General features: G+C 36.4%; 1 protein-coding gene and 1 long non-coding RNA gene across 7 annotated transcripts in view; one reads left to right on the top strand and one right to left on the bottom strand.

Moving 5' to 3' along the window:
* Nucleotides 1-1,123: 1,123 nt before the first annotated feature.
* The window catches only part of ARHGAP21 (Rho GTPase activating protein 21), a 114,736-nt gene continuing 89,256 nt past the window's right edge, over nt 1,124-26,603 (bottom strand). For 3 of the 6 annotated variants that reach the window (XM_036228116.1, XM_036228113.1, XM_036228112.1), the window contains 17 exons: nt 24,022-24,180; nt 23,805-23,907; nt 20,853-20,889; nt 19,282-19,407; nt 17,937-18,221; nt 15,342-15,406; nt 15,125-15,264; nt 14,404-14,546; nt 13,490-13,645; nt 13,316-13,394; nt 12,579-12,652; nt 12,412-12,501; nt 9,523-9,648; nt 9,010-9,051; nt 8,580-8,685; nt 6,640-6,671; nt 1,942-3,633 (listed from right to left, as the gene is read on the bottom strand). In XM_036228116.1, coding sequence (XP_036084009.1) covers nt 1,942-3,633; nt 6,640-6,671; nt 8,580-8,685; nt 9,010-9,051; nt 9,523-9,648; nt 12,412-12,501; nt 12,579-12,652; nt 13,316-13,394; nt 13,490-13,645; nt 14,404-14,546; nt 15,125-15,264; nt 15,342-15,406; nt 17,937-18,221; nt 19,282-19,407; nt 20,853-20,889; nt 23,805-23,907; nt 24,022-24,180 — 3,455 coding nt within the window. Of the gene's footprint in view, nt 3,634-6,639; nt 6,672-8,579; nt 8,686-9,009; nt 9,052-9,522; nt 9,649-12,411; nt 12,502-12,578; nt 12,653-13,315; nt 13,395-13,489; nt 13,646-14,403; nt 14,547-15,124; nt 15,265-15,341; nt 15,407-17,936; nt 18,222-19,281; nt 19,408-20,852; nt 20,890-23,804; nt 23,908-24,021; nt 24,181-26,603 lie in introns of all 6 variants that reach the window. The other 3 variants (XM_036228115.1, XM_036228117.1, XM_036228114.1) reach the window with 2 other exon arrangements.
* Nucleotides 20,011-22,617, top strand: LOC118608696. The gene is made up of 2 exons (XR_004953142.1): nt 20,011-20,341; nt 21,137-22,617. It is a non-coding gene; the product is annotated as an uncharacterized LOC118608696 (long non-coding RNA).

Genomic DNA, 26,603 nt, shown 5'->3' with positions numbered 1-26,603 from the left:
ATGTTCTTTTCACTCAGTTGTCTCTAAGAAAAGGTAAAAATATCCTGTACAGTAGCTGGCGCCCAGATCGGTTCCAGTTACTGTCAACCAAAGTCTGAAACTATTAAATAGAAAATTCAGAAAATTAATTAAGTTGCTCACGGTTCTTTGTACCGTGATGAATTCTAACACTGTTCTGCTCCGTCCTGCCTAGGACATGAATCGCCCCTTTGTCCAGCGACTTCGCCTTTAGCCGGTTAGTCACTTAGTAGCCATCTCGGTTATTAGATTGTCTCGGTATCACAGCGTCATTGCTTAAGTCGCCTTATTCTACTTATTAATGTCCCCAAAGCGCAAGAGGAGTGATGCCGGCAATACGGATGCTGAAGAGAAGCTGTTAAGTGTTTCCTTTAAAGTGAAAAGACTCAAGTTCTCGTCTTAGTAAAAGAAAAAACATCGTACACTGAGGTTGCTAAGATCTACGTTAAGAACACATCGCTATCCGTGAAGCTGCGAAGAAGGGAAATTCATGCTAGTTTTGCCGTTACACCTCGAACTGCAAAAGTTATGGCCACATTGTGGTAAGGGCTGTTAAGATGGAAAGTCATCACATTTGTGGGTGGAAGACGTGAACAGAAAACGTGTTCCAACAGACCGTAACATGTTATACCAGAAAGCGCTGAGCCCGTATGAAGACTTCAGCAAGGGGGCCCCCTGAAACAAGTGACACCAAGCCATTTACACTGCAAGTAAGACATGGTTATAGATTCAGGAATCAGTTTGGACTGAAACATATAAAAATTACTGGAGAGGCCGCATCTGCCCAAGAAGCAGCTGCCGCCACACTTCCGGCAGAGCTGAAGAAGCTAATTAGGATTTGGGACTATCCACTGGGACGCACCCTCTGTGGGTAAGGAGGGACCACCGTACTCCTTTAGCTAGAAAACTTCAGTATCATCTGTGTCTAGGACTGAGGGCAGGACAATGTGAACATATATGAGACATCCCTGCCAGCCGCAGCGAGAAAGAGCAGAGACAGAATATATAAAGAGTGGGGTAATTTTTAAAAGTCAGGACCAATTAAGGCGGTTATCGATAGATGACATTTTAAAATGTAGTAGAATAAGTTTGAAGCCATGCAGAGTTCAGCAAAACAATTTTTATTTCCAGTGTTTAATTGGGTATGCACACAGGCATGACACGAGTTTGAATTCATTAAGTCCTCATGCAGAATTATATTCTTCTTGATAAAGAAGCCAGTTCCATCCAGGTCACTATCTACACGTCTATGTTACAACATTTATATCAAATCTGGTATCTGAAGAAAAGATACACATATAATATGTTCATTTAAGTTACTTATTTTACAGAAAGATTAAAAATTCAAGTCACGCAAAACTCAAAAACTGTATTAAAAGTTTGAATATAAAACTCAGAGATCCACCTGGAATGACTAAAGAATGGAAGTTCCGTATCCACCTGTGTTAAAACTGGTACATGTAATGAAACTTGTTACCAATAAAATGCATTCATTTATTCAATGCAAGTTATCTAATTTTAACAATATGGCACCCTAAGAACCAAATGGATTTTTATGATGAGGCACTTTTGTTAGTGATGAAACCAAAGAACAGATTTGCTGCACACGAATGCCAGCTATTTTCTTCAGTTACCTTGTGTATCCACTATGTAGTAAGTTGCAACAAATACCTTACTCATTTGTATACAACTATCCAATATATGTTTAAGTGTGTGTGTGTGTGTGTGTGTGTGTGTGTGTGTGTGTGTGTATCTTCTTCTGGCTGCAGCAATGCACTGTAAAGCCATTTCACAGCGCAAAATGATGAAACCAGCCCAAACGAAGGCTGCATAATAACGATTCTGGTACAAGAACATACTTACAGAGTTACTGAAACCTGTGACAGTAGCTTTTTATTTGCTAGAGTGGACGTAGCCCCCAGTTTAAAGACAGGGATGAAGCTCTGCTTTATTGCCTGGGGATTCAGACAGTTTACGAGGTTGGGCATTAGCTGCGGGACTAGCATTCTGGCTCATGTTCTGGCAGCTTTCTCCATTTATTTGGTCGGGTGACTGTGGCGGTATGGACAGAAGGGGCCTGTCAGCTGAAGCCAGGGCACTGTGAGAACCACCTGCATCGGACTGAAAAGACGCAGGTGTGTCCATGATGGAAACCTCTAATGTGCTAGTACTGTCCGGCTGGGAGCCTCCCGTTTCTCCTCTAAGGTCAGACGTACTGGTCCGGAAGCGTTCCCTTGCAAGCCAGTCTGAGATCGACAGGTCCTGGGCCGAGCATTTCGGCTTTAAGCGGGACACGGCCGAAAGTTCAGATTCTCTCTCCCCACCGTGCTCGTGTGCTTTCCAAAAATTCAGAACACTGATTTCAGTAGCATCCCTGTGCCCGCCAAGTGTATGTCGACGTTTGATGTTTTTCCTCTTGGCGGTCTCAGGATTCGTTTTGTGATTTCCTACTCCAAACATGTCATCTGCCGGCGCTCTGGGCCTCAGTTTTAACCGATCTGCTATTTTCGTTTTCCAAGTGGGTTCCTGTTTTTCTGATTCACTTCTGGTCGGTGCTAGCAGACTCCCTGTTGACTTTCCCTTTTTCATGACATCAAACACTTTCGTTATGGAGGGCGTTTCTTTCTCATTCTTGGCCTCTCCCAGACTTCCGCTGTCTGACTTGAACCTGGCCGATTTTTTCCTGGAGAGCGTATCACATTCGATCAGCTTATGGGAACTGAAGAGCTGTCTCCGACTATCTAAACTGGGTGTTAAACTGCCCTCGGTGCAACTCACTTCGCTTCCCTCCGAATTTCTCCGGCTCGTCTTAGTAACCTCTTGCAGTTTTCCCCGGAAAAACCTCTCCGATGTCAAGGCGGCAGGAAAAACAGGAAAATCATTCTCACTGTCGGTCTCCACAGGCCGCCCCTCGCTGATCAGTTCGCTTCTCTCGTCGTCGGCTTCGTCTCCCTTACTCTCTGCAACGGACTGCACCTCGGGGCTGAGCCGGCTGGAGTCAAGGCTGGTCAAGTAGGTGGCAGACGACGTGGTTGAATAATCTGAGGTGATGGTGCTGACATTGGCCAAAAACTCACCGTGTCTGGTTTCCGGGCTGATGGATTTCTTAGTGGAGAACCTGGCCAGAGAAGCCTGGGACGAAGTGCTTAGCAAAGTGCCGGAGTCCGACCCTGTCTCTTCAAAGTGGGACGACTTCTGTGTCGCGAGGGATCCGGGACTGTCCTTCAGGATGGCGAAGCGGCCGCTTGGCGTGGGCGACTTGTTGGGTCTGGAACCGTGCGGGGGTGAGTGTTCTTCAGACGGCGCACTCTCCTTCCGATCGGATGCCTTTTCATCTCTCGCTGCTCTGCCGTCTTTCTTAGCGTTGTTTTCTTTGGAAAGGACGGCCCTTTGTTTTCTGCCCAATGCCTCACTCTCCTTTTTGGTTTCTTCTTTAGTCTCACTGTGACGCTGTTCTGCATTTTCTTTCTTAAAAAACACATTGTCCAGTTCGTCTTCCGAGCTGCTAGGCTGTGCTTTTTCTTTTGGCTTCTTCCTCTTGCGGCTCGCGGCTGCGAAGATGGAGGACACGAGCATTTCCCTGCTGTATTGTTCTTTTCCGGGTCCCCAAGAACCCTGAGGAGCAATCAGAAAGGAGACTCTGAGAATAAGAACATTACCGAGTTCATTTTCTGAAAAGCTTTTTCCCCAACTATTTTTTTACTGAATTACCTCTGCTGAAGCTCTAGAAGCACTAACAGAATGTAACTCGTTTTTTATACCTCCTTTTAAGACAAATTTCGATGTATCTATACATAAAGATAATTTAAGATAAATTTCACTTTTTGTTTAACTAGTCCCATTTCTTGCCTGGTGGTATGTACTGGCACGTCATAAGGTGTTATTTACCTGCCAAGTCACAGCTCATATACATTTATCTTTGAAAGAAATAGTTTGTGCCTAGGGCCAGCGGGCTCTCCTGTTCTCACTGATTCCCCAGTACATGCTGACTTCCCCTGATGCTGCAAAGGTCAGTCCTCAGGTTTCCATGTGAACGTAGTTAGTATAAAAGTATTCCAACACAGTTGAACATAGTATTCTGACACAGGTTACTAAAATCCTGTGGCTGACTTCAATTTTCTGACTATCGACCCCACATGATAGAGGTGCTGTATCCGATCAGCTTGTTAAGACAAGGGAGCCCTCTGGTCATCCGTTAGTTCAGCGGGCTGGGCTTCAGGGACCTGTCTTAGCTAGATCAGGTCGGCAATGTCTTCATTTATCTCAAGATAACAACAAAAACAAAAACTTCAAATAACATAAGGCTGATTATGGATCTGAAGTGCTTACCACAGAAACACTTTAGTGCATTGTTGTTGGAAAAATTGTCGTGCAGGCTACTGGCTTTGTCAGCTTTGTGCCCCAGGTTCCTGATGACAACTATTCAATTAATTTGTCCGTAACACCTCTGCGCGAAGTAAATGGTGGCGGGAGGGGTGGATAACACTTGCTGGTTTACCACATGTCACTTAAGACGAGTGGGCAGGCATGAAGCATGCCGAGTCATAGAAGCAGAAAGTGTATCTATCTCTCTATTGTCATAAAAATCTAAAGCAAAAAATCACGAGCTAAAACGACTATGCTGAAGTCTTGGAAAATAAAAAATCGAGGCTGTCATATTAAAAAGAATTCACCAAAATGAACTCACAGACTAGAACTTTGTTTCTGATAATAAGGAACTTCATAATTATCCAGTACATACTTAATGATTATTCACATTTTAATAGACTCTGCTGAGGACTGCGGGGTAAACGGCTGGGACAGGGCTCTGGATTTGGAGACCTGACGGTTCTCTAGCCCGTTCCTTCTAGGCTGCTGTGTCTGATACTGAGCAAGTGATTCGCTTTTTAACGTCCAATTTCATTAAGTGAGATGAAATTAGATTATATTATCATTAAAGTGTCCTCGGGTTCCCTTTAAAATCTTAAGACTCTGTGATCATGTATGTGTTGGGGCAGATGACTCTACTTATTTTACCACTGAGAAGCTGTTACGAAGAGTTATACCATCCGGATATCCATTACATTACAGGCATGGTATAAATACCACCAGAATTAACAACATGAAGACATGGCTATAACAAACAACAGGTTAAGAAATATGCATCTGGTAAGCGGGACGGACGAAATTCAAACAGGTCTGAAATCTAAAATCAAAATAGAAATCTAAAATCTTATCTTCTGGCAAAAAAACGATGGGAAATTGTTCTAGATTAAAGAAGTCTCAAGAGTCATGATGATTAAGTGGAAGGAGTAATCTTTTATTGTATCCTGTACAGGGGAATGAAAAATAAGAATATTTTTGGGACAACTGGGGAAATTTGTGTAAATTCTGTACATTAGAAATAATAATGTATCGTACTCGTGACTATGTATGATAATTATACTATGATTATGTAGAAAAATGACCTTGTTTTAGGAGACACCAGCTGAAGCATTTCTATAAGTTATCATGTCTATAAGTAACTTTCAAATGATTCAGAAAGAAAAATTACATATATCAAGATTTACCAACCGAGTGATCTAAGGTAAAGGTTTGAGTGCTAACTATTATTCTAGTAACATTTCTATAGGTTTAAAATTATCCAAAATAAAAAGCTGGGGCAAAAAAAAAGTGGTGAAAATCCAACATAAGTGATAGTGAATGATGATATAATTAAAATATTTTGTTTTCTACAAGAACTATAATTTAATCACACATAGCCCCATTACGATATTTAAAATTTATATGTAAAATTAATGTCTCATTCCAAATATAACATATTTTTAGAAACTTATTGCCAATTAGTTGTTACTCTCTCAGCAGGACAAAGTTTGGACAAATTGATTTAATAAAAAAAATTCTAAGAACTATAAGAATTTCCTAAAAACCACTCAAAACGCTATGTAATTTTGTGGTGTTGTCAGTGGAACACAAATCATGCTAAAAAAAATATTGATTATGAAACAAAGTAGTAATTTCGCTGAAATAAAATATACATTTTCTATAAAAATAAATAATAAGAAAAGTATATATTACTACTGACATATTTACAGATATAACGATGTGATATTTGGGATTTGCCTCAAAATAGTCTCAGGAGGTGGAAAGTGGGTGGAGTGAGAATAAAACGAGCTTGGCCGTGTGTTAATCGTTGAGAATGGATAATGGGGATATGGAGGCTCATCACACTGGTCTCTCCACTCTGTATGTGTTAGAAGTTTTTCACATTAAAGAATGAAGGGGAAAAAAGGGCCTATTTCTTTGTATTATGCTAAACTATGCTGAGAAAAACCCAACGTTCCAATTCACAATCCAGTATTCTTCCATCATATTTTACTTTAAGATTTGTTTCCCCCTTGTGAGACTTTGGTCTTCCATTAGTTCGGCCAGGCTGGACTTCAGGGACCTGACCTAGGTAGTCAGGTTGATAATGTCTTCAGTTATCCCAAGGTTAACAACAAAATCACAAAAGTCAGATAGCATGAGGTCAATGAAAGACCGCTGTATACTAATGTAAAGGGATGCAATTGTACACTAATCATCATTGGCCAAAAAGCAATTCCCCCCTAAAATACTTCAAAGTTGTATGAAAGCATTTACCTTAGATTTTGTTGAGTCACTAGTAGCTGAATCTGTGAGAAGTTAAATAAAACGTGGTCAGTATTAGTCCATCTTTACCTCTTTCAACGAACATTGCAAAACTTATGGAAAAGACAGGCACAGAACAAAATGGGAAAGCAAAACTCAAACAAACAATAGGACACAGTGGATAGTCAGAGCTCACAAAGATGCAAGCTGCACCACAGAAAGCCACCGCCATGAAAGGATGCTGTGAATTGTAGGCAGAATCAGCTCAATGATAGGAATGGCAAAGGAGCCCTGTACTAAACAAAAACAGAAATACTAGTGTTTATTAAATTTTCTAAATATTAAATCTAGCAATAAAGAAGCTTGAAGACCTTTTTAAGAATTGTATTATGTACCACATCCTGTATCTGAAACTGATACACAATGTAGAACTTTTAAGACTGCTGGCTGCCTTAGCTACAAATTGAGACACTCGGTGTATTTACGTTGATTTTTGTCAGACTGTCAAACTTAAATTTTATAAGCATATACTATATGCGTATGGATGCATCAGGATAACCCCGTTTCCAGGTCACTTTGGTTTTATATTAAATAACACTGATATTTGTGCTTTAGACCCCAGTTTCATATCTGTGCAGTCAGGGATCTTTTTGACTACTTTGGTTAAATCGCTACCAGTTTTGTAATTCTCTATTAACAAATGCTATTATGGAAATGGAAAAATGGAGACCATAATTTTACTGTCTGGCAAAAACTCAGATTATACAATTACAAAGAGGGTAGGAAGGGGCTAGCACTATTCCAGATAATCTCAATTTTGAAAATTTTATCTCGCAACTTTAGGGAAATCGATTTTCAAAATTAATGAGCTGAGCCCCGTGCCACGCCCCTTTTCACACATGGCTAAATGCTTATGACTTTAAGAACTGTAGACCATACCATGCTATTTCTCCTCACGGTCTGCTTCAGAAATAACAAGAAACAGCAGAAAAACTTTTAAGAAAGTAGTATTGATCTGTTTACAATAATCTCAAGAGAAAATGTACACCACAGATCAACGATGTTTTGCATTTACAAGAACCGGGGGTTTCTGCAGACCAGGCAGCTACAGTGTGGACAGCAATCCTCCTTCTTCCTACAGTTCCAGCTGTCCATCAGGGACACCACGGAATCCACTAGCGACATGACCGTGTGATAGACTCCTCCCACTTCGCCTGTTCAACATCAGTATACATTTGCCTGTGTCAGTGAGAGCTGAAAAAACCCTTTAGGACTAGAACAAGAGCTAGAGACAAAGGGAGAACATCGTGTAAAACAACATGCTGGATTAGTGCAACAGTTTGGCAGGAGAAAAGTTTCACCGAAAGAGCCTCTTAGAAGTCATACTTAACCAGGCGTTAGGGTGGCAAGAGAAAACAGAAGAAAATGTCAGGTTGACTTGTGCTGTGACATCTACAGTGACAAATAATATACCGTATTTATAAAAATGGTGCCCGTGAGCAGTTTAACGTATTTCATCTGCTGCTTTTAAACAGAACGCCTAGCTCAGGAATAAGAACTACTCAGACAGTCTACATCTTACTTTCTGCCATCACAGCAACCACATATTCAGTAGCGTATATCTGTTTTACCTTGTGATGACTATTACATGGAAACTGTGAATTAAAAAGAAAAAAAAAAGAACAAAACAGTGGTTCGCATGCTTGTTTCCCTCATATTTCCATTCTGACAAGCATTACAACTCCATGCACTGCCAATGGCATTATAGTCACTGGAAGATAATTAAGATCAATCAGAAAAGGAAGATTACGTTTTTATTAGTAGAAAGGAAAAAAAAAGAAGAAAAGGAAACAAAATCATAGCGAATTGTTACTTATGCTTAATTTGCTTTTTTATGTTATTAAGAATTTAGCTTTTAACCTCTAGATCGACACTGCCCAGGCAAGGGTTACCTGATACATCTCCAGGGGGCACTCCTGTTCTTCCGATGTTGGTGAGTAAATGGTCTATGTTTGGCACTGGCTGGGAGTCCACTGTGTTCTCTTCCTGCACTGTTGTCTATGGTTAATAAACAAAGATCTCTTCATCATCTCTTCAAAGATACCCTCTTTAAAATTCAAACAACATTCAGTGAAAGACAGAGTGGAGCGCATGGGCTTCATTTCTTTTTTTTTTTTTTTTACCTTGTTTACATATAGTTAACCAAAAAATGAGCATCATACTTGTATTTTCATTAGATCAGAAGCCGCGGAGCTATGGCCCTGCGTCCAGGTGCAAAGCGGACAAGAGCATACAAAGGAGGAAGTTGATATTGTTGTAGCGTCAGGATCTCGCGTCCCAAATGAAAATTATAGAGCACAAATGCTGACGGACAATACTTACAAGAGGTTCTTCAGCACCGTCTTCTGTGAAAAACCAGTCATGCTAAAATTTAAAATAAAAAAAGGTGAAAAGAGAAATTAAATACTCTCTTAAGTGTATCTATATTTTGGAGGATAGTATAGAGAAAAAGGTAATTTTCTTAGAAAATTATAACCAAATTCTGTCCTACCAAATATCAGCTGCTCAAGAAAAAGAATTTAAGCACAGAAAAAGGAAGGAAGGAAGGAAGGAAGGAAGGAAGGAAGGAAGGAAGGAAGGAAGGAAGGAAGGAAGGCGGGAAGGAAGGGAGGAAAGAGAGAGAGAGAAAGGAAGGAAGGAAGAAAGAAAGAGAAAGAGATAAAGAAAAAGAAAGGAAGGAAGGAAGAAAGAAAGAGAGAAAGAAAGGAGAGAAAGAAAAAGAAAGAGAAGAAAGAAAGGAAGAAAGAAAGAGAGAAAGAAAGGAGAGAAAGAAAAAGAAAGGAAGGAAAAAGAATTTCCTTGAGGAGGTGGGTGTGAGGTGAAACCTGAACTTACGTGCTGGATCAGTGTCTCTACAATCTTGTACTGGTCTGGCATGTGAGTGACCATGTGGGTCATATTATCTTCAGATGTTCTCACAAGAGTTGGGCCGAACACTATTGCTAGGTTTCTCGGTTCCATCTGAAACGAAAAATAATATTGGAAAATGTCAGAATCTTTTTTAAGAACGCAGGCTTAAATTCCTATTGCATGTTTGGCATCTTATTCCTGAAAGTCCCTTTCAATGAAAAAAAAAAAAATCAAAGAAGAATGGTCGACTGATGCGTATAAAAAAAATAATGCGTCCATAAGTCAATCTGTATATACCTTCTTTTCCTGATTTAATGACAATGTGTACACTGCTTAACTGATATTCATTTTTTTCAAGAAATCTTTGCTTGAAAGCAATTGATTTGGTTTAAAACTAGCTAATACCAGAGCTGGATTAACTGACAAAAATATTAAAATCAAAAGGAAAAAACTCACAAAAGACTTAGAAAACCTTCTTCCCTCAAAAATTAAAAAATGGAAAAAGTGCTTGAAAAGTACATAAGATTTTTCAAATTTGCCCCTGTAGTATATCAAAAATCCCTAAGATGTAAAAATCTATTGTCTGGAAATATTCCTTTTGACCAGTTTTTACTTCAACCAAAACATCCAAAGCTCTTTGCTTACCCGTGTGCCAATCTGAACACCTCAAGATTACATGCTTATATTCATTCCTATAATATCTGTATTCCTTGTTTAATTATATGATTATCAAAGGAGCGGATTTTTGTTTTCCTTTTTTATGTCTTATAGTGTCTGGTGTAATATTTTGAACTCAGGATTTGATTAAAATGTTAAAAAACTTTAACCAACCCTGAAAATATTACAAGGGAGTAAAACATGACCACAGAATTCAAAAAGCCACACTTAAAAAAAAAATACTATATTCTTTTATGAGAGGCATGTACGCACACACACCTTTTGCATACGGCACAAAGTGGAAAACCCACAATTCTCCTCCAATTCTGAAGCAATAGTTATGCATCTAATATGTTAACTCTCATAATACATGCATTACTACACTGGGCTTACTACAGAGAAAAAGGAGAAATTGTGATTGAATTAATTGTCATAGAAAGTTGACTTAGTGGAAAGAGATATGAGTCTAGAAAGGGTTTACTTAAACTGGGTACAAAAGACATGTTTCTCAATTTCCCTCTAGAAGGTATAGTCATCTATCTCATTGTTATACTCGTTTGGTTAAACATGGTTCAAAAAAACTGAAGTTCAGCATCTCAAAGGTCTTTTGTAAAATTTTTACTAGATTCTTGTCTCTGGTTTCATTTAAGTTTTTAGACGAATGATAGCATGAATTATTTTTTACATATAGTAATATTTATCATGTGGGTGTATAGTTTTATTAAACTGTATAAAACTAGTAACATAATCTATAGTTTATTTATTCATTAGTTACTTAATTATTTATTCATTAATTATTTAAAACAAATTCTGTATTTTTTGAAAGGCATTCTACAAAGTGTAGTCAAATAGGTCTGGGGAATGAAATGCCTTATCCTCTATTCAAGACTCACAGTGTTAATATATTAAAGATTCTAAAAAATTCTGCAGTAAAGAAATCTGTTACATTTTGCATAAATTCAGTGCCTTCTAAATTACTAGATTATCAAACACTATTTCCCCAGCAACTCCTACTAACATCCAGCAAAACTGATGAATGATGTACTATAACTTTGGGAAATGCGGAAATAATTAGAAAATAGTTCGTTCGGTTGTAATTATATTGAGAACTTTTTGACTCTTACTATATGTATGAACTTCTGAAAACAGTATAATCAACCGATATTGGCTTTCTTCTCTGTCTCTGCCTCTGCCTCTGTCTCCACCCCCCCACACAAACATTTTTATAGCCCTATCACTATTGAGGAAATTAAGCATTTAAAAGAAACTACAACACTGCTTACAATCTTTGTAATCTTCTCGATTGTCAGTTAAAAGGGGCTGACAATGTTCTCACAATCCAGCCTTACTATAAATGTGAGGAAGCCTTCCAGAACATGCAAGGCCACTAAACAGACCTGAATCAATGCATTTTTCTCCACCTTCGGCAGACATTACCACCTTTAGAAAAAGGCGTGACAGCAGTATGTCTGAGCTTGTGGTGTTCTGCCTTTTTTTTTTTTTTCTCCAGAAATGAAAATGACTCAGTTTAAATATTTTAAGATGGAATACCTGAGAATCAGAAAAATCATCATTTGCAATCTCTAACAACATAATGGATTTAGACAAAAATCACCAATGACTGATGGATAGCATGAAAAGTTACGACTACAGTAATACATCAGCCAAATGCACATGTGGACCTTGTTTGGATACTGATTTAAACAAATGACTGTAAAGACAAGGTCCGCATATTAATCAGGAAAAACTGAACATGAACTAGAAAATATTAAGGAATAACAAATTTTGGTGTGTCTGAGGAATGTAATGTGGTGGTGTCAAAACAAACCAAAAAAAGGTCTTGTCTGCTTAAAACAAGAAAATGTCTGTTAGTTTTCATTCACTGCATGCCATTTGGTACATTTTGACTGTTACATTGTGCAAATGTTGCATATTCAAAATATTGATATAGAGTTGAAAAATAAAAGAAGTCAAATTTCTGGCTTTTTCATTTTTCTTGCTGATACATATAAAAGGAAATGTCTTTTACAAATGGTGACAATTGATGCTTTGGGATCTTTTGCTTTTAAGAGTGATCTTTAGAGGAACTAATCAGCCAATATAATGTATTTTAGAGCATTTGTTGAATTATAACCCTATTTTTAACTACTTGGCACGAAACAAAGCATATCTTTTCAAATAAAGTCACTGAAGTATATCCATATGCACTTTACATACCTTATTTTTTTCTGAATTTTCTGCCACTGTCTTCAGATGAGCTGAAAGGAACTTAAGCGTTTCATAATGATGTTCAGGCAAATCATGAATCTGAAACATATTATTTTCATGATGGATTTAGATGCTGAATTTCAGGTGTACCTCCAAAAATATAAAATGATACCTACTAGTCTTTTTAACGTTTTCAGACGATCTAGAGGATCTTCTTTACGATTGGCTTCAATAAAGTCGGCATATTTATCTGACAACAAGTACAATAAAACAAATTTATTTTAAATTGCTTAGTTGAGTTTTAATCTAGTTTTAAAATTTGATTTCAAACTACAATAAAAAAAAGTAGGTAAGACCCCAAATAGCCTTTGAAATTTAAGCCTTTACAATTGCTATAGTTTTTAATGATCCTCCAAGCCTAATATTCAAATAAAATTCCCTAAAATGTTAATTCTCTGAAGGTACCATTCCTATGTTTATACTCGGTTCATTTTTCTCCCCCCGCCCTCCACATCTAGTACAGTGTCTTATATAAGTCAAATATTTGGCTTGACTGAAAAATGGTTTTCTACTCATTGTACTCATTGTATTAAGTCTGAAGACCTTTGACTGAGAACGACAATAATATATTTTTTACCTGCCTGCAAACAAAGATGTACTGGATAATATATATTTTACTGAGCCTAAACACTTTTTAATAAACTCTATTTTTCATTAATATTTATCAGGAAGGAAAAAAAATCCAAATGACAAAAAACAGCACATCATTATACCTTGTATATTACTAAGAACTAAACAAAATACACTGCCTTTGACAAAAAAACTTTCTCCTGCTTCAATTTCATATTCTATGTTTTCCAGCAATGCAATTTTAAACTGTTCCACCTGGTACCTTTCCTGGGAGTTAACTCACCATTTGTGAAGAGAGGTTCAGGGAGTTTTCTGAAGAAGGATTTTAGTAAACTGCTTATCACATTCAAATCTCGCCATTTCTAGGTGTGCAAAATAGAAATACAATAGTTTTGTAGTCAATACTATCAAAGGAAAAAATGCAGATCAGTTATCCAAACAGAAATAAACAACTTACATCATCTTGTATATCGATATCAGCCATTCCCTTATTGAGTTCTTCCTGCATACTTGAGATGGCCGCGTTATTTCCAGGAACTCTATAAATACCTGTATATTCAAGACCTCTTTCTTCAACTAATTTGCAACATATGTCAACTATTAATGGAATATACTGCAAAACAAGAAATAAACATTTTATTTAATACAGTACCCATGTTTATATTTAGTTAGCAGATGTATACCATAGCTAAAAGGTCCTTTTCATACAAAAGGCAATGTAATATGTAAAATTGCTGTTATCTGATATAGAGAAAATAAAGACTGTAGACACTGCAAAATTGGGAACCGATAAAACCAGCAAGAAGTTTCTGAGACAGGGAAGAGAACAAATAGGTGGAGACAGGAAGTTAACAGTCTAAGGAGGAAACGAGCAAGTAAGGACAGTGTGGGGACGGTTCAGTCGAAGAAAGGAAATAAAGTCAAAAAAGAAGAGGGAGAGAGTAACATCAATCAAGTCATGATATGAATCCTAACATAGTATTGTAAACACACACACACGCGCGCGCGTGTGCACATTCACACTTATTATTCTTTCTTAATCAGGTCCTCGTTCCCATCCTCCTTTTAAGATGCTAAAAGCAAAAAACACACACGATTTGAAAATAAATTCTTACTGACCATTTCAGATATACTCCTAAAGGCTGAATAATTATTCGATTTCAGAGGCACTATATTAGAAAAAAGCATTATATAGATAAAATTACTCTACACATCCTTACAGATCAGAAATGCTTAGGGAAATTAAAATCAGCTGGGAAGAGGGAAATGTTCAGTAAACTGACAGGTACTCTGTGTGAATGGCTGCATGAGCTCTTAGGCCTACGACCGAATTAACGACTTCAGGAAATCCAGCCGGCTGGTGTCCCCTACCCGATTGGTATGAGCTGGCGGACAATCATCCAGTCTGACCCCGAATGTTCCTGTAGCAGCAGGCTTCTTCTCAAATGGCTTTCTCATAATACTCGGAATACCTTTTCTCCATGTGCCTTTGTCTTTTGGGGGACTGGTGTCATCTTTTGATTAAAAGAAAGAAAATGGAAATGAGTTTAAATCATGACTTTAAAAATCCTTTATTAATATTTATATAAATCCCGTACTATAAATAATTTACCCTATATTTATCAAAAATATTGTATCACATTCTCTTCCTAATGTAGCACTCCTTTTAACCTTCCATATAATTTAGAGGGTATTGATTATGCTTCTTCATCCTTTTACAACCTGTCCCATGATTTTCTTGAATATGGTCAAGAAAATAGAATCAATGTGACAACTTCATGAGGGATTTTTGCAACATAATTTATCTCAAAATGACAGCATCCAGATCCTCTACATTAATCAGATCCGTGGAGTCTTTAGTGTGGATGTACATGTTGTACTTCTCTTAGCTTTGTCTTTATTACAAGAACTGGCACCTCAGACCCCACCTTATAGGAAAGGCCCCCCCGGCCTAGGTCTGGCTCACGGTGGTCTTCGAGCTAGCTCACATGGGGCTAAGGTGAGCAAAAATGGTACAGAAAAATACCTTTAAAAATCTCAATTTCAAATCATTTTATCCGTTAAATTTGTCTGAGAACAGCAACATCGGTACCTTTACTGAGAAGTCTCCTTTCTGAGTCTTCCTTCGGAGAGTGGGGACTTTGTGTCTTTGGCTCTGACTTAGTGCCAAGCAAAGTCTGCCGGATGCTGAGACTCTGGCGAGGCGTTTTTGGCAACTGTTCAGTTTTGCTGCTCAAAAGAAATGAACATTTCTTAACAATGACGTATTTTACAGCCCAATTAACTTATAGGCATGCTAGGATTCTCACCTCATCAGACTGTTATATTCTTTTATCCTTCGACTAATTAGATCCCTGTTAGTAACTCCAGTGTCCTACAGAATAAATAGAAGGTAAAATTAGAAAGTTAATGCTAAGCAAAAATAGGAATTCCTACTTGTTTTGAGGCTCTCTATTGTCCTACTTTGCTTATCCAATACAGACACTATACTTTATTCTCAGTCGAATTATTTTAAAACCTCTGTTCAACATCACCACCCATCATTACTGTGACAAATGTTCCAAGTGCCTCATTCATTGCTGAGTTTTCTGATTATTTTCTGTACCCCTACAACAAGTGTTCAAATTTATTAATCTGTCATTTTAAATTAATAAATGGGAAACAGAGCCAGTTTTTTCTATTACTAATTCCAGAAAGAAAGATCAGCATTTCAAAATTATAGAAGAGAGATTAAGAGTCAGTTAGTGTCAGAAGTGACAGATAATCAGAAGAGAAAAGCTCAAAACTATGTTTTGTTTTTGTTTTTGTTTTTTTAAAATCTCAATGGATTAACTTTTATTATATGCTATATGTATGGTAAACTCAGAGTTACTATAAAGTATATGTTCCTACAATCAATTATACATTGACATGTGTCTTCAAAAAATATTTTGACTTGTCTCATTTTGATTGTAATGAACAACATGATTTACAAAAAAACACAAGCTTTAAGTCACAATCTTGAATTCAAATCAACTCTATTTACCAGCAGAGAGATCATATTGTTCAGATCTAGAATAAGATTGCCTTGTTTAAATCCTAGCCCTGACACTTATCAGCTATGTGACCTTGGGGAATTACTTAACCTCTCTTTATGACACAGTTTCCTTGTTTGTAAAATGGTGATGAATAATTATAGGACATGTTCATATGGTTGCTGAGATTAATTTGTCTCTGCCATATGGTACAGGCTCAATAAATGATTACTTTCTTATCTATAAAACAGGGGAAAAATACCTGTGTCTTTACATTTACGGATCTGGACTTATTCAGTCATAAGGTAAGGACCAGGACTAGCAACCCAGGTCTCTTGATCTGTGGTTCACTGCTTCCGAGAAGCTATGCAGAGTGCATGATTAAATGATAGTGATGATGATAATGGCTGACATTAAGTAAATGTTTATTATCTAACAGACAGCTGCATTCTTCTTAAGCACTATCCCATTCAATCCTTAAAACAGCCCTGTGTTTCACCAGTGACATCATCTAAAGGAATTTTAACAAGGACACCCTACCACCTAATAAAATGCCCAGAACACAGTGCTTCTTAAACAGGAACTCCCTGCAAGTGATATTTAAAGCTGAAATCTATATCCAAACTCTTACTGTTTCTTTGCAAAAATTCAGGTTTGATGCTCTCTTTATAGTGGTGGTTACAGGACAAAGGTGGTACTGATATGATCTGGTGTTAATCTTTTTTTTAGGCATGACAACCCTTGATTGGCCTCACATATTGCAAGGACCTTGTCAGCTTACAATCCTTTATTTTTTATTTTTTATGCTTACAGCACCTGGTCTTCCTAGGTGGTCTCCCATCCAAGTACTAACCAGACCCGACCTTGCTTAGCTTCTGAGATCAGACAGGCTAGGGCTTGTTCAAGGCGACATGCCCATAGACTGGTATTAATTTTAACCACAACCAAGGTAGGACATAAACTGTCAGAGAAAAAAGCACAGGCGTTTTTCGTATGACATAAGTTTTCATCATTTGAATTGAACATAAGGGAAATGACTAAATTAGAAAAGATAATTTGCGTAACCTTACAGTTAGTGTAGGTGTCTTTGCATACTGCAGGAAAAGTAAGGAAAAAGGAAGTTGTGTGGGTTTTTTGGTCATAACGATGGGAACAAGAAATGAGAACAATGTGTAAGAAAAACTGTGTCAGAAAAAAGGTACTCGAATAAAAGCTAGAGTTAATCATTGCTAAATTTGCACTTTAAAATATAGTTACCTATACTTACAAACTACCTTTACTGAATGAAATTCTTGCTGTAAAATATCTTGATGGTTGTAAGTAAGAAACTAAGTCCCTAAACATTATTCCTTATTAAAAAGAAAATCTGGCTTATAACATGATTTCTAATAATGAAAGTTTTTTACAAAACATTTATTGTATTACAACGGTTATATTATATTCTTGCTTGCATAATTCCATTAACAAAAAATCATATTGGTATCTCTTTGCATTTACATAGTAATTTATTTTGGTAAGCAACTTCAATACAACCTAAGCCACACAACAATCCTGTTTTGGAGGTAAGGAGACAGATGTGGACTTTTTCAGTCATAAGGTAAGGACCAGGACTAGCAACCCAGGTCTCTTGATCTGTGGTTCACTGCTTCCGAGAAGCTATGCAGAGTGCATGATAATCAACTTTTCTAGTTCAGTAAAGGTGGTTTTCCAATAAGTAAAAAATAATATAAAATAGGTACAGCTGAGCTTTCCTTGTGACTATTACAAAGTGAACGCGTATTATAATTTTTAAAAAGAATACATCAAAATCTTTCAGTCTTCTGAAAGAAAAGAATGAGAAAACTGTTGCGAACATGTCCTGATTCCAGCAACATCATTCTGAGCACGCACCTCCTCATTCAGGTTGCTACTCTCCTGGATGGCCTTGATCCATGCTAACATATCGTCTCTGTCTTCAGCCTGAAAGAGGCACTCACAGTCTGACGTGGTAAGTCGGAACACATTTTTCCTCTTGGTCTCACTGTACGAGATGTCTATTAAGCAAGCATTAACACTGATGGGTTGTTCTTCTTCAGACGGAGTCATCTGTTCTCTTTTATCTTTGTACAAGTAAAGCGAATGGCCCCGAAGTACAACATACATCTGCTTCCATGGCCGAATGCTTCCACCAACTCTCTGGAAAACATGACACGGTTCAGGAATGCTTAATACCTGGCTGAATCTTAGTGCCAGGGTTAAAACACACTGAGCAGCGCTGTTAACGTGCATAAATGTACACCCGATGCAGCAAGTGTCTGATTTACGTCGATATAAACTTGTCAAGAGAGGAAACACAAAAAACACGGAGCGCAAACCAGGTTAGGTAATATATTCATACCAAAATGTACGATGGCGAAATCTAAACTTTAATTTGGCCGGGAAAATAAAATAATCAAACAAGTATAGCTAAATATATATTTTAAAAAATGGTACAGGAATAGAAAAAAAGAAAAAAAAAATCAGCCAGAAAAATCTTTTCAGTGGAAGTCATAAATCATGCAAATGACAAACGCTACATCAGAAGAAGATCCCAATACAATTTGTACAAAAGATGAAAGTTTAACTGGATGGTAATAAAATTGACCAACTGTACACAGCCAAGCAACAATAGCTATAGCCAATGGGCGTGGCTACTGGTTTGTGAGTTTTCTTAAAAATTTAAAACTCTCTGATAATATTAAAATTTTCTTATAAATAAGGCTAAAATATTGTAGGAAATTTTAAGGCAAAGTTTTCATTATATTGGAATCTTACTGAGGCATATATTGACATTGTGATATTCATTTATATAACTCGATATTTATAAAATAAAGTGAAACTATTATATTATAATGGCAATTTAAAAGAACTGGAAAAAGTTAAATAAAATTTTTTAAATTATTAATATAGAGAAGTGTCACTCCCTACAGAACTACTCTATGACAATCTATGGGTAATAAACTATCTAATAATAAAAGCAGGGTTTCTTCTAAAAATTCTTCGATTTCTCTTTCATGCTACCAAAATACAAGACAATATATTCCATAGGTAATTAATACAAAGAATGAAATAAGTATAAGATTAAATCAACGATTAGATAATCTTTTAAAAATAATGATGTCTTTATTCTAGATTGCCATGTTATGTATATAGACTTTTTGCTTTACTTTTCGGGCCTGCATTTCATTCACTCACAGCAGCTCAGAAAACGCACTACCTTGCCCTTATCGGTGACAAGCGGTCGGAAGTGCAGCCACCCCTCCTTGGCAGCGTCGCTGAAAACCTCTGACGAAGAGTCTTTTCTGGACCCAGAGTCTTCCGATGACTTTTGGCTGTCTGTGCTCTGCAGAAAAGGCCAAGAAAACATAGTAAAATGTCAGCTTTTTCCTTTATAAACATCTGCGTGTTGAAACTGCACTGTTGAAAACAGTCTTTTATTTAATGTTCCCAGTGAAGGGCTATTTTTAAAAAATCCTAACTTTACCAATTACATTAGAAAAGTTTCTGGTTTTGTTAACAAATATGTGAACTGACTGATGTCATTTTTTAAAAAGTCATCTGAAGGAATTTTTAATCACTAAAAAACAATAGAAATAATATAAGTTTCCTGCTCAAGAGGTCACATTTTAGTGTGGAAAAAATAAAAAATAAAAGCCAGGGAAATGAGAAGACTGTGATTAGTGCCATCTGAAGAATGAACAGTGAGATGCAATGACAAATGACCGAGCAGCAGCTGTAAACTGGTGGCGCTGAGGCAAGGCCTCTCTGCGGAAGGAACATTTATGTTTAAAGCTAGGAGAAAAATTTTAAAAAAGAGACAAGCGGGAAAGTCTAAGAAAAGAAAAGTTCAGGAAGAATGTATAGCTAATGAATATATATATATTCAACATTTGCATTTTAAATGTTAACTATTCAATGTGAGAGAAAGAGCTAATTATGGATTGTTTAGGCCCTGGTAAGAAGTATGAAGAAAGCCATTAAATAGTGAATCAGAGGAGTGACATTATCTAATCACACAGTTCAAAGGTCACTCTGCTTGCTACGGGGAAGTTGGATTCTAAAAGGGACAACCATGAAAAGTTTAACTGGAGGAATCAAGGCGAGTGACAATTCAGCATGTGCTTATACAGTAGAATGCTGGTGAACGATCCACTGGAAAGAGAGCGATATGCAGCAGGGAGAGGGGTCTAGAGAAAGTAAGAAATAACGAAATTCAAAGAAGAAATGTGGGTGTTGGTTTTTAACAGGATAATGTTCCAAGCAGAAAGATATCTAAGGTAAGAGTAAAGAAGGCAGAGACTGTGAGTATAAATGAAGAAATCTAGTATTTTTGGAGTAGTAAAATAAGGCAATTCCTGTCTAACAGCTTTTGTACTTTTCTAATCAAGTATGAGGGCAGAGTAGATAAGAGGACAGGGGTAGATTTTAGGTGGGAGGGGAATGGGAAGGCGGAAAATAATAGTTTTGAGGATAGAAAAAGACATATACAACAGAATACAGAAGGAGTGCTGGGCAGTTTGATTTTTGGCAATAAACTTATAAAATGAGAAACCCCAGCAAAATGTATGTACAGTATTATACACTTGATGAATATGTGTAGAAATTAGAAAAGAACGCTTTATATATAATATTTTCCAAATGCACTTGAAACTTACAGAATAAAAGTTTATAACATTTATGAAATGTCTCTAATGGATAAGAGATAGTTCTCTACGAAGAGCTAAATTTAATTAAGGTAGATAGAAATATTTATCATTTGCTGATATTTTAAAAATATTGAATACCAACCTTGATTCCCTTCAGGCTAGCTATGTGCTTAAAGGACCTGTTGGAAAGAAGTACATAAAGATTTTCAATGGTGCATAAAATACCTCAAAGATGTAAGAATAATCTGAATATTATAACTGACCTTTCATTAAGAGTCGACATTTCATCATTACATGTTAATTGTTCGCTGCTTAATGTGAGAAAAACAGCTAATTTTATAAGTACTTTAACTTTTGATTCAATAATAGCTTTTTTAGTTGATCAGATACATCAAAGTATGATATTTTCTTATCCTTTTTTTTTAGATCAATGAAAAGCTACTCAGGCCAAACATTGGGCTTTCTATTACCAGTTAACCATAGTTGCAACGATCCCACAGCATCAATGATTGATAAGTAGTGCCATCAACAATCAGACACAGAGAAAACAGCATGGCTACACTCAGTCTGCTTGTAGACACTCTGAACTGTCACCACGGCAGAAAGAACGCTGCCAGCGCTAGTCATGGCGACCACTCCGCTCCTCCAACCACATTCTGGATGGTTTCGATAAGAACAACTGAAAAGGCTTATGGCTTCAAAAGACAGGTTTGCATTAGTTATTCAAAATCATTTAACTTTAGGGAACCAAGTTGCTTTTCGTTGTTGTTTTTTTAATACCAAATGCATTGAACGTACTTGGGATTTTAAGATGTGACTGAAGATGACACTGTCCTCAGAAAGGACCCCAAACAACAAGGTAACTAGAAACAAAGACACAAACTCAATCTCCAACTCTGAACTACAATATATGAAGAAAGGTGGTTAAATGCAGGGAATTAAAAATATGTACAGGAAGGGAGGATACCACTGGTTGTGTATCTCCAACTAAACTGCAGTGTGCTGTCCTCTGAGAGATCAAACCAACCTTTCTTGGTTTGGAACAATGAGACGTAAGGTGCTTTTGCTGGTGACAGGAGCCTCACTCATTACCATGGATATCAGGGGAGGTGAGAACGAAGGAGGAAACAAACAGTCTTGCCATCTTTCTCAGAAGCAGTGTGTGCGGTGAAGTGGACTCTGAAATATGGCAATTACTGATGTCATTCAGTGGGGGAGAAGTAAACGTGAAACGAGCTCACAAGTCCGATCCAGCATCGTTAGAAAAACTCCTGTTAGCCTAGATCTCTGCCCTGGCCACACTTCACGCAAGCTTCTCTCAAATAGGTGATCTAGAAAGAACTAGTTTTATTGGAATATAAACAGTCACAACATGGAAGCTGCAGAGAATCTATACAAAAATAACATAATAAAAAAAAACTAAATTGTTTTTTGATAAAAGGTTTAACATCATAAAGATGTCAATATTTTCCTAAATTAATCTATAAATTAAACATTGTATCAATGAAAATATCCATGAGAACTTAAGAACTAGAAGGTTGATTTTAAAGTTCAAATAGTAAAATAAACAGAAATAGCCTGAATTTGAGAAAGACAAACTAATGAAGGACACTAGCCCTACCATATAATAAAAACATTATAAAATCACTATAATTAATAGAATCTGGTGTAAACAGACAGACTGAACAGAATACAGTCTAAAAATAAAACTAAATACATATAACAATTTAGTAATATAATAAAGATAAAATATCAGCTGGAAAGTATAATATTCAATAGATGCTTTGGGGACAACTGAGAGACACTATAAAATATAAAGTTGGCTCTTTACCTCGCTAGTTAGAATAAAATTAATCCCAGGTGAATCAAAGTAGTAAATATACCAAAAAAAAAAAAAAAAAAAAAAAGAATAGGAAAAACATACGAATTTGAAAAGTAAACATGAAAGAATTTTGTTATAATTCTGGAGAGAAAGGCTTTTTCAGTATGACTCAAAATCCGAAGGCCATAAAAAAATTCCTAAATTTGACCACAAAAAGAAAAATGTTTAATATTTTTGCATGGTTAAAAAAAAATTAGGAAAACCAAATGACAAATATTGACTTAGAGAAAGACTTGCAACACTGATCTCAGAAAAGAGTGGAGTTCCTCTATATAAAGAGCCCCCAGAAGCCAAGAAGAAAAACCAGTAGGAAAATGGGCAAGAGATGAAAAAGCACTTCACAGAAAAATATAAATATCTCTTAAATATATATGAAATGATGTTCAATCAATAATAAGAAAATTTCAAATTAAAACTACAATAAGATACCATTAGATTTACAAAGTAATCGAAAATTGAGTGACATGCTGTGTTGGTGAGAGCAGCAGACTTTTGTACACTGTTGGTGGGATGTGATTTGGGATCATCTTTATGAAGAACTGATGATGGATATTAAAATAAATACACACATACCCTTTGATGCAACAATTCTTCTCCCAAACATACTCACTCACTCACTCGCTAAATGAACTATGTACAAATATAGTCAATGAAGTACTGTTTGTGGTAGCATAAGATTCGATCAATCTCGATGTCTATTAATAGAATATAGAACACTGATTAAACCTATCATGGTACAACTATTCAATGGCAAATTAAATGATCATGAAAAAGTATGAATCGAGAATATATGCACTGAATGATCTCCAAGATCAGTGTGTACAGTATCTATCATTTGTTTATAAAAATAATCAAAATATACCTAAGTGTATGTAAATTCTGTATGTGGTTTTATGCTTAGAACAACTCTGAAAATTACAAAAGAAAACAGTAACGTAGTTATATCTAAAAGTAGGACTGGGTGGCTGAAGGCCTAGAATAGGAGTGATTACTTAATATATATTTTCGTATTATGTTTGTATATTACTGATTTTTAGGCATTAATTTAAAAATTCAATTACTATTCACCAAGTAATAACTTTGATTTCACTTTCATTTCTAATGTTACAAAGTTAGAAAATGTAAAAGATGTCATTAAATTCAATATTTAAATGTGAAAGTCATACTGAACACCTATAAATAAATAAATACTTAAAATACACTGAGACTCACAATTTTGCATCTTCTCTGTAATCATCCAGGCCCTCGTCATATGATTTTGATCTTTCTGTCTTTGAGTTGGGCTGGGCATCCAGGCTGGGAGGTCCAACTGATTCTGGAATTAAAATCCAACAGTGAGACATTTGCAAGTACTTTCCAGATTCTTTTGATTCTTTTAATTCGGAGAACGAGAGATGATTTGCACATTCACTCGCTGAAACAAACGTACCCTGGTCGTGAGAGAGCTGACGTCGAATTATAGGAGCAGAAGTAGTGAGGCTGGGCGGGACTGTCGCTATTGAGGGTGCTTGAGAGGTGGAGGCCGAGATGACGGCAGAGGCGGGGATGTGCGAGATATCGTGATCGATGCTGGGGCTCGTGGGTTCATCTATTAGATCGAATAAAGATAAACATTGAAATGGTGAACGACCTAATTGTTATTAGTAACAACAGAACAAATAATCAGTAATCATGAAAACAACCAGATAAAAATTTTAACACTTAACCACTAAAATACCAATAAAAAACATATTTGGTCTGTTAAAAACCTGCTTACACAGTTATCACTCTACTAATTCCATATAATTCTGAGCGTATGACATGAGAAATAAATGAGTTGCTTATTTTCCTTCTACCAACCAAGACCTTCGCTAACTGATAATCAAGATACCAAAGTTAATAAGTATTCAGAACCGAAAACTACAACAGCGGAAAAATCATACATCATCCTAAAATAATTATTTTCCATATGTTAAATCTATCGCACATTATCATTTCAGGCAGCTTAGCAAGGTGACTGGCTGAGGCTTAACTTTCAAAGTAGCAATTCCTAAAACCTTACCTTCCCTCCACACCCACAGTCAAATTACATCTTCAATTTTTGTAGAAAAATAAGAAAGTAAAAGTCTATAGCTGCCCGAAGTTACACATTATCGAGGCCACTGCTATGGAAGGGATGCTTGTGCCCTGCCCATTTCATATGATGAAACCTAAACCCTAATGTGATGGCGTCAGTGATGAGGGTGATCTGGCTCCACCTTCATGAATGAGATTAGTGCCCCTAAAAAGGAGACCCCAGAAAGCTCCCTTGCTCCTTCCACCATGTGAAGACACAATGTCTATGAACCAAGAAGTGGGCCCTTCCTTATCAGACATTGAACCTGCTGGGGCCTTGATCCTGGGCTTCCCAACCCTTAGAACTGTGAGAAATAGGTTCTGATGTTTCAGCCACCCAATCTACCTTTGCTATAGTGGCCCAAATAGACTAAGACAGTGGCTGCTGGTTTATTTGGTACTTTAATGCTAACCAGAAAAACGAGCCTCAGAGGACAAAGCTCCATTTGCCCCTTCTACTCTTATAAAAATACAAATATTTTAGGTGTTATCAATTTTAAGCTTCTCAAAAGCCTACCTGTTCACTATCTTCATGGGCAGAAAAGTGGATTGAGCACGTATGCATGCATAATAACAATAACATCAACAGTGCTCATTAGGCACTAGTACCATTCCAAATACATGTATTACTTCATTTATTTCTTATGAAATTCTATGAAGTAAACACTACTTTAGAGATTTTTCTATAGAAATACATACTATTAAAAAAAAAAAACAAGACGGTAACTTGTGTACAGCTACCAAGCCATAGAGATGGAATTAGAACCCACAGCCTAATAACAGAGTTCCCATTCTATAAGTACAAATTGTATCTGTTATCCAAATTGGTGAACAACAGTTCTGTTCAAAATTATTACCTTGCAAAAATATCAGTGGTTTAAATTCTAATATTTTAGGCCAAGAGAACGTAAGTTAATAGGATGTCAGAATTATAATCCTTAAATTTAAATGCCCCAAGCCTTATAAAATCATAATGAAATCCTTTAAAGAAAACAACATAATGATGAAACAGGATTTTGATTCCTTGATTTAAAAGGTCAAATATTTTAATTTCAACCAAATTCTAAGATGGGCTTCATCAGCATTTTAATCAAGACAACTAATAATGTTACAAAACTGTAACAATCCATATTATGGCTAAAATCAGTAAATCCTGACTATTTTAAGCTTATTTTCTCTTTTTACAATTTTCTTTAAAAGCAGCTCCTTACAGTTTAGCAACAAAAAACATTTTGAAAATTTCTGTATGAGTCAATTTCACTAAATCCATGACACTTGAATATCGCATCAGTAAAAATGCAATCATTCTTTTCCCAAAAACAAGGTGATAACTGAGGTTTTTAAAATAATTAAGGATAAAATTGAATTTTACTAAAGGTTGTAGTATTTTTTAAAACTGCCATTACTATTTAAATTACCACATTTAACAAAGTTGTTTTTCAAATGACACATATGTACAAAGTAAGTTGGTCTACAGAACCTGTTGGTCCACAATTCTGATTTGGACTAGTGAGTACTGATAAGAATGGGAAAATACTGTATTCTTTAGGAATTATCTGGCTTACATAGTATTAATTGTTTAAAGAGATTTCTGTAGTGAAAAAATTAACTGGAGTGGTTCAGATGAGATCTACTGCATAAATCTGCATAGATAAAAAATTTAGAAAGGCATTTCAAAAGAATTAGATGATGCTTCTATAAAACAATGTTTCTCAAAGCAAAGCAATATACCAAAGAATGTCTACAAGATGCTGTGGGAAAAAATTCAAGAGAATCAATTTTATGTTTTATAAAGTAATTTAAAACTTCCTTATATTTATTTATGTAAAATCAACATCATGGAATGAAATTCAAATGGTGCATGGGTTTAAGCATTAAACAAAATTTCAAAAGCAATTATTTTTATGACTGGACTTT

The sequence above is a fragment of the Rousettus aegyptiacus genome, unplaced genomic scaffold (assembly GCF_014176215.1).
Source record: "Rousettus aegyptiacus isolate mRouAeg1 unplaced genomic scaffold, mRouAeg1.p scaffold_m13_p_10, whole genome shotgun sequence".
In the NCBI taxonomy this organism is placed as follows: Eukaryota; Metazoa; Chordata; class Mammalia; order Chiroptera; family Pteropodidae; genus Rousettus; species Rousettus aegyptiacus.
This window is presented reverse-complemented; position numbering and strand designations above follow the sequence as displayed.